At 43.2% G+C, this 7798-nt stretch overlaps 1 protein-coding gene across 1 annotated transcript; it reads left to right on the plus strand.

The window, feature by feature from the left end:
- Positions 1-7023: 7023 nt before the first annotated feature.
- Positions 7024-7539, plus strand: T265_00316 (hypothetical protein; the record flags this gene model as incomplete). The annotated part of the gene is made up of 1 exon (XM_009164061.1): positions 7024-7539. One exon carries the CDS (start codon positions 7024-7026, stop codon positions 7537-7539), a length of 516 nt encoding a protein of 171 aa, XP_009162325.1.
- Between the last annotated feature and the right edge of the window lie 259 nt (positions 7540-7798).

The following is a 7798-nucleotide window of genomic DNA, read 5'->3' on the forward strand; positions in this document are numbered from 1 at the left end:
ATCAGTCGAGGAAAAGAGTGACTACAAACTAGTCAAATGAGGACTACTAGGGCCCAGCCAACCGATCGGTTTTGTGTTCAATGTTTCGATTTATACTGCAAGCGAGGGATTATCGAGGGTCCGCCAAGAAGCGTTTGGTGGTTGTCCTGAGCACGAATATTCTAGAAAACGTCTCACTCCAGAGTCCAAAATAAAATTTCGAACTCTATAGTTCCATTAGTCTCATCAGCACAGTGGATGTGGCCTACCAAAGAGCAAATCCCACGTCAAAATTGACCGAAAGTTCCGATTTCAAAAGACAGGGGATAGTCGTAGTGAAATCCCTATCCTAGAGAATTGTGTGCAAGAAGGTAATAGAAATTACCACAAAGATGGAAATTGTAACACTACAGGTATCAGCAAGATGGTTTTGGTGTTGGATGGAGAGGCATAGCCAGAACATTTACTAGCTATTGTGTCTACTACCAATGTTGATAACGAACTTTGTATTCTAATGTAGACAGAGCTAGAGAAGGTGCGACGGGATGAGGTTTATGAATTTTGCAGAGCAGCCCGATGATATTGAGCAGCCATGATCAGAAAGATATTCAGTGTCAATGAACCCCTATTTTGCCATTCTCCTTTGCCCCGTAACGCATTGAAAAGAGAGCCTGAAGCGACCAGTGGGAATAAAGTACCCAAAGATCATGTTGATCTGTTACTTTGCGGAAGTATGGAGTGCAAAGTAAGGACACAACTTGTAATTTGCAAGTGTAAATTCATAAGAAGCTTCTAATTGTTTGACTTCGCAACTTCGCAATGCGATTGGATGACAGTTTATTTCCGGAAATGGTTATTGGAAGTAAACGAGAGGATACTCATATATTTTTACAATACTGCTTCTAAGGATGCAAGATGTACAGCTAATACGCTTGTTTACTGATTGCACTTTCGTTGTCCAGCCGATGAATCATGGTGTAACTGAGTCCTTCAATAGCATTTCCCAACGAATTCTGCTCGATTTTGTGATCAGCGGCATAGGAAACAACTTTGATGAGGATTTGCTGCACCGTTTGAATGTGCTATGAGCAATGCAGTTAACTTGACAAAACTGAAACGCAGTTCATCCGGTTGTGCTGATGGACACCTTCAGAAAAACGAAATTTATTTCACGTGAGGACAGAGCAAGTCGAAACAGAAGAAATGGCACTTTGGCAGGAAAGTTAACAGATTGGCCCTTACTTTAGTTAAGTGAGGTCGACCAGAATGAGCCTATTTTCATCTGTTTCTTAGGACTGGATGGAAATTTTATCAATAATGCTTCATATGGGGAGGAGAGGAGGATGTAACGTACGTGACAGAAACGCCTTCATAATCTGGTATCTGAAGGGTTGAGAGAGTTCACTTAATTCAATTTTCAGGACCTATGTTTGCCAAGTGGAACAAATGAGACGACTGAATATCTATGACCTTTCGGCGAATAAATGATTCTGTCAAACGAATATTGTGTTATATATCCCTGGGAATAGCTTATTTGTCTGTCAATTAGACCGTATGTATACGAAGGATAGAAACAATTGATTTATCAGCTAATATTATTTGTTCGTTTAAATCCCGTCCCTACTAGCGAACCTAATAAATGAACGCTCATTGAGAAAATGTTTGGAGCAAATCTCAGGATTGAAAAACAAACGGTTATGTGTAATATGTTTCTAGATCGCTACGGCGTGAAATGCATTTTGAAACAAGTGGCGTAGTTACCCCAGTAGCCTAGCGTGTCTCAATACTCACTTGTATCCCAAGTTGGCTGAAACTTTCGTTTATGATATTCTTCAACTCAATGTTCTGCACAAGGTCCGCCTTATGTTTCAGTAGTTATGATATTTGAGACATCGCGGTATATGTTCATAAAGGAAACTACTCACAAGGTTGCTGAAAACTCTTCGACAGCCCACGACCGGTTTCACCCTTCTTGGGGTTCATCAGGTAAGCGCAGTCCCCGAGTTTCCATCAATTTCATTTGCTAATTGATAGATTTCGACTTGGACAAATTGTGACGAATGCTCTCAGCAAACCTGCGAGTAGTCTCCTCTAGGAGGATATACTGCGATATTCTGCTGCGAATATTGTACCAACTGAAACACTGGGCGGCCACTGTTCAGTACATTCAGTTGAAGAATAGCATGAACGAGGAATTCAATTTAATCACCCGTGAAAACAAAATTGATTTGTGAACGAGTATATTTGTTGAAATCAGTCCAATGTAAGTTCAAGTGGAACGTAAGGTTGATGGAAACTCGGAGACTTCGCCTACCCGATGAACCCCAAGAAGGGTGAAAACAGTTGTGAGCTGTTGGAGAGTTTTCAGCAATCTTGTGAGTAGTTTCTCTTATGAAATTACCTAGCATGCCACCACTAAGGGACACAACAACGTTCAAGCCCGGAATCACGCAGCACAGGGCCTCAGGCAGATTCCTATCCGACTAATTCACATTATCAGGCTTTCTGATCAAAACGTGGTTACTTCAGGCGGGCCACTGTGTCAGTCGTTAACCAACTCTGTTCGTCTCAGTTTTATCACACTTAAATGTTCCTAAGCATTTAGATTATCAGTTACAATTATGAGATATACAGTGTGTGATTCGGCTAATTGTGACCGGCCCATCAGGTTTAATTTTCCGGTAGAACGGCTGTTTATGGAATTTCGATAAATCGGCAATTCTACTCAAAACTTCTACCCTCAGCTAATCATAATTAAACCCAATGCTACGACAAATATATCAGTCATCTGGTTAGGTTTCGAAGTACGAACATTATCATTTTATGGAAGTTTGCCTTTAACTTAACCAATCAACCAAATAGTACGACCATGATTAACCTTGTTTTGGAGCATCTCGCATGCATCAGAAATCGGTGTTAATGAAGTAGGCATACATTAAGGGTTTAGATGGCGGGCCATAATCATAGTGAGACTGAATGATAGGTCATACGGCTTGCCATTTTTTACAGGAAAAATAGCTTTAGATTAAGATATAAGGCATAATAAGTCTAATACCCTTTTGGGGATTTACTTTCCGCATCAGGTAATATATATACTCAAGTTGGGTAACTAGTACCATGTGCCAGTTTGTGAAAAGTTGTGTGTGAATCTCTATGAGTGCACATCAGATTGTTTAAACCAGATGAACCGAGACAACTGGTAAAACTAGAAGTCCTTTCCAAAGCCATCAGTACGTGCTGTATGCATATTATAGCCGTCAAGTAAAGTAGGGTGATGTGACAGTATGGGACGCACAGTTCATGCCTCGGATGAACTACTGGACAGACCACACTCGTGCCACATCAAGATCGGACGCATACAGCGGGGCCTGAACTATGTCTGCCGCACATTAAAACCTCAATATCAAACGCATACGAAAGCAGAATACCCTATACTATTTCTGCCCTATCTTTACTTGAGTTGACTCATTCCATCAGTCCATGCGGTTCTGTAAACACTGCGGAAATGAGAGACTGAAAAGGTCCAAGTGATAAGCAACCCAAACTTAATTGGTGCCGAGATTCTAGTCCCCAGCAGTATTCAATGGAACGTGTTCGGTAAAAAAAGTACATGAGGGGCTTTGTAATGTACTAATCATAAGATTGCTAAAAATTCGTCGACAGCCCACGACCGGTTTCGCCCTTCTTGGGGCTCATCAGGTAGGCGCAGTCCCCGGGTTTCCACCAACCTTGTTCTACTTGAAACCAAATTGCACGATATTAGCGAACATACACTCATTTGCAAACTAAATTGAGGGATATATGAGGGGTTGTTACATATGCACAGTGCGTTATTTCAAGGTAAGGTCTCTTTAAGATGTTAAAGACCAAGCAACTTCAAACTGAATACGGAAATTGTTGGCTTTTTAACGCGTGTCATGCACAGACTGGAGTGCACACTGAAAGGCTGTAAGATAAAAATAACTCCGTAAATATCATTGGGATCTTTTTGGGCGAGGTAGTACAATTGAATATACTTCTAATTTATACACGGTCGTTTTTTTAATGTTTGATACTTTCTCACCAATTGATCAAATCAAACTTCTTTTAGATTCTGAGACTGATTTTTGGCGCCGTTTTCCAATGACTGATGGGCACACCTTCGCTGTCCATCCTCCGGCAGTAGAGCGACGTTGAAAGGCATGTGTAGTCCTGGAAATTTTTACTGGGTGTATTTTGAGGTGGGGTTGCTCTCTCAGGAAACAAGTGCAGTTTCCCGTGCTGTTTCCTGTCTGTGGTTCCCTTTGTGATGCTCTGATATTCAGAACGACATGGTCAAAACGGAAATTTGCAGTGTATCCTATTAAGGCATCATCACACAGCACCGGCCAAAGCAAGTACGCAACCTGATTCTCTTGCCTAGTGAGTTCCGTGGTCTTGTGAAATAAACACTTGGCGTAAGCATAAGCACAACTAAAATGGGGCGGTCGTATTGAATGAAATAATGTGTTGATTCATTGACCAGCAAGCAACCCAGCAACTTAGTCAATATTAGTCTATCTCTCAATGCGATCACGTTCTTGCTGTCTAAGTTAGTTCAGATTTCATTTATTTGTATCAGACGGTTTCTATAGCTTCACTTCTGACGCTAGTTGACAGCGGATGGCTCTGGTCCTTCATCCAGATTATGCTACTATATAAACATGCATATATCGTGTTAGTACCTCCGGGACTTGTCATACGATGCGTCAAGGAGTTTCCAAAGATAGCCCTAAATACTTTTATACATAAGTCCATAGGTGAGTCGATATTAATTTAGTGTCCTGAGGGCCGTGTGACGCTTCGGGTTTTACGACAGCCCGATGAACACTATGTGGAACTCTAGCTCTACATCAGGTCAGGTCATTAGGATTCCCACGATGCAATCTTAATAATTTGGTGGGATTATCTTCAATGAAATATTAGGAGGCTTTAAAATGAATCTTTCGTCAGGTTGGCCGCGTATTGGATGCCCTGCTTTCAGACGTGACAGGAAAAACTATTTGTGATTAACAAGTGTAACCGCTTTACTCAGACAAAGTGTGTCTCAAATACCCAGAGAAGTTGAAATAGAAAACTGAAGTGGCTGTGAATAGTTTTCGAATCTGACGGTTTTGAAAACGACATATTTTGTCTGCCGACTGTTTCTAGGTGTGTGGGTGTAGTGTTCGACCAAATCAGCAACTCGCAACTGGATCCTACGTTGTCCAGCAAGAACCAACCATTTTACATCCGTTTGCTTTTAAACCAGTAAACCGAATCTTCTTTTCATACAACAAGTTTGTGGATAGTCACTTCCGCACATTTGGTTAGGATGACTCAATGTTTTCATAAGGGAAACTACTCACAAGGTTGCTGAAAACTCTTCGACAGCCCACGACCGGTTTCGCCTTTCTTGGGGCTCATCAGCTAGGCGCAGCTCCCGAGTGTCTGTCAACCTTATGTTCTACTTGAACCCAAATTGAACTGTCTTCAAGGAATACACTCATTTGCAAATCAATTTGGTTTTCACGAGAGACTCAAATGAATCTCTCCTTTATGATATTATACTGCGATATTCTACTGCGATATCTCGAATATCGTGCCAACTGAAACATGAGGTGGCCCGTGTGCAGCACATTCAGTTGTAGAATATCATAACGAGAGATTTAGTTGAGTCTCTCCTGAAAACCAAATTGATTTGCAAATGAGTGTATTTCTCGACGACTCATTGTTCTTTTACAGAAATGAAACCTACTAGCCACACGAGCTGGTCGGCAGGCGCGTGCTTCAGAAATATCTTGAAAATAAAACCTATCCGGTTCACCTACACCTACCAGATGAATCTCATTAACAACGAAGAGTGCCCGTTTGGTTTAGTCTTTTGGCATCCGATCTTATCTTTACTTTAAAAATACAGGTACGCTGAAGGTATGAGGCCTCCCGTGTCAAAAGTGAGCTGTCGACTAAATGACCCACTCTTGCGCGAATTATGCTTGCCGAGAATTAGTAACATGACACCTTTGGAACTATCTCAAATTTGACGTGCGAGCGCTGAATCAAGGTTCAGGATAGCTGATGGCTTCCGCCTGGTTCCAAGCATCTCTTTCCGTTGAGACTTAGGAGCCCAGTCGAAAAATTCGTCAGTCCCTTTTATCCATGGATATCTGATGCTAGCCGTAAACGAATGGACAGGCGGCATTAAGGCACAAATTCAATTAGTCATTTATTTCGCACCAGAACTTGTTGGGTATATACTGGGTATCAATCCCAAGACCAGCTAACTTATGGGTATACATAAAAATGCGCTCGCACGGGGTCCGAGCCTATATTCGATGGCTCACTTAATCTAATCACCTTACTGCAGGACTTCTGCGGTAATATGCACTGTGGGGATTCAATTTCCTAAGTGACCCTAGATATTGAGTACCGTTTTTTCGCTCCCGAAGTCTGCTTTCGAAGGCTAGAATTTTACGGATAGATTAGAGAAGGGGCGGAACGAGGACCGTAAGGTCATAACGCAGTAATTAAAGTACCCAATATCCGGAAACACTGCTACGTCATGCCACATCTCATCAAGGACGCCTGCAATGGTTCCGGTATATGCGGTACGAAACGCTGTCCAAAAGGAATGGGCCCTACAGCGTGTTGAGATTGGATGTTGTTTGGGAAACAGCAGATGACTTAGTCGTTGTGGGAGAATTTCGTTCCCAAGCTGTCCAAAAAACTCACCACCGAGGTCCTGTCCGTTCCTTTCTCCTGGAGCATGCAAGTAAGGTTATCCCGCCTCAGATGGCGGGTTGGGACGCTTGAAGTGCACCAGCCTGCTATACACGTTCAGGCCACATGGTCGTGCACTTGCACGTGTTCATTGTCTCGCCACCGCCAGCCTGTCGGTGGTTATTGGGTGGTGTACTGACAGACGACATGCAGTCAACGACATGGCCAATCAGAGTGCTAGGATGGTGGACGAATCATCGGTCGACCAACCGGTCGATGTCACACGCGGATAACTGCTTCGACTGACGTTGCGTGAACCACACGGCAATGGCGCAGCCTGCGAATCAGGTCTCTCCGCAATCTGATGAGAAGAAGTCGCGAGTGATTCTATTTCCTGTGGATGGAAGCTCCCATTCAGAGCGCGCGTTTGCCTGGTATGTGGACAATATGAAGCAGGACGCTGACACTGTGAAATTCGTCAGCGTGATTGAGCCAGTCTATACAACGCCTGCGATTGGGATGGCTATGGAATCTCCCCCCTTACCCGATATGGCCCGTGTGATGGAGGAAAGCATTCAGGCTGGAAAGCGTCTCTGTCAGCAATGCATGCACAAGGCTAAAGCAGCCAACGTCTGTTGCCAAGCTTTTCTGCACGTAGATAGCAACCCCGGACAAGCCATAGTCAAGTCAATCGGTGAGCATAAAGCGGACCTAGTGGTTATGGGGAATCGCGGCGCTGGGCTGTTTCGACGTACCTTCCTTGGAAGTGTTAGTGACTATGTTTTGCACCACTCACACGTCGCAGTCATTATCGTACCTCCCCCCGCTCCGGAAGCAAAATAATGAACTGCTTTCCAAATGGAACGTCTAGTGTGAATTGGTGCGTTCAGCCCCGTCTTTTCTAAGTGTCCTTTTATTTTACAATATTGGCTCTCGCGCTTGTGTCGGTCTTGGTTCCATCGCATAAAAGCTATTTTCACCTGTCGCTATCTAATATCAGGCTTTTCTATGTGGTAGTGGATTGTACCAGTGAGGTATAGTGTTCATTGCAACCTCTGAACACCGCCTATCGTTATCACCACTCAGTCTTATCGGCCAGCAA

The sequence above is a fragment of the Opisthorchis viverrini genome (assembly GCF_000715545.1).
Source record: "Opisthorchis viverrini unplaced genomic scaffold opera_v5_3, whole genome shotgun sequence".
Taxonomy (NCBI): Eukaryota; Metazoa; Platyhelminthes; class Trematoda; order Opisthorchiida; family Opisthorchiidae; genus Opisthorchis; species Opisthorchis viverrini.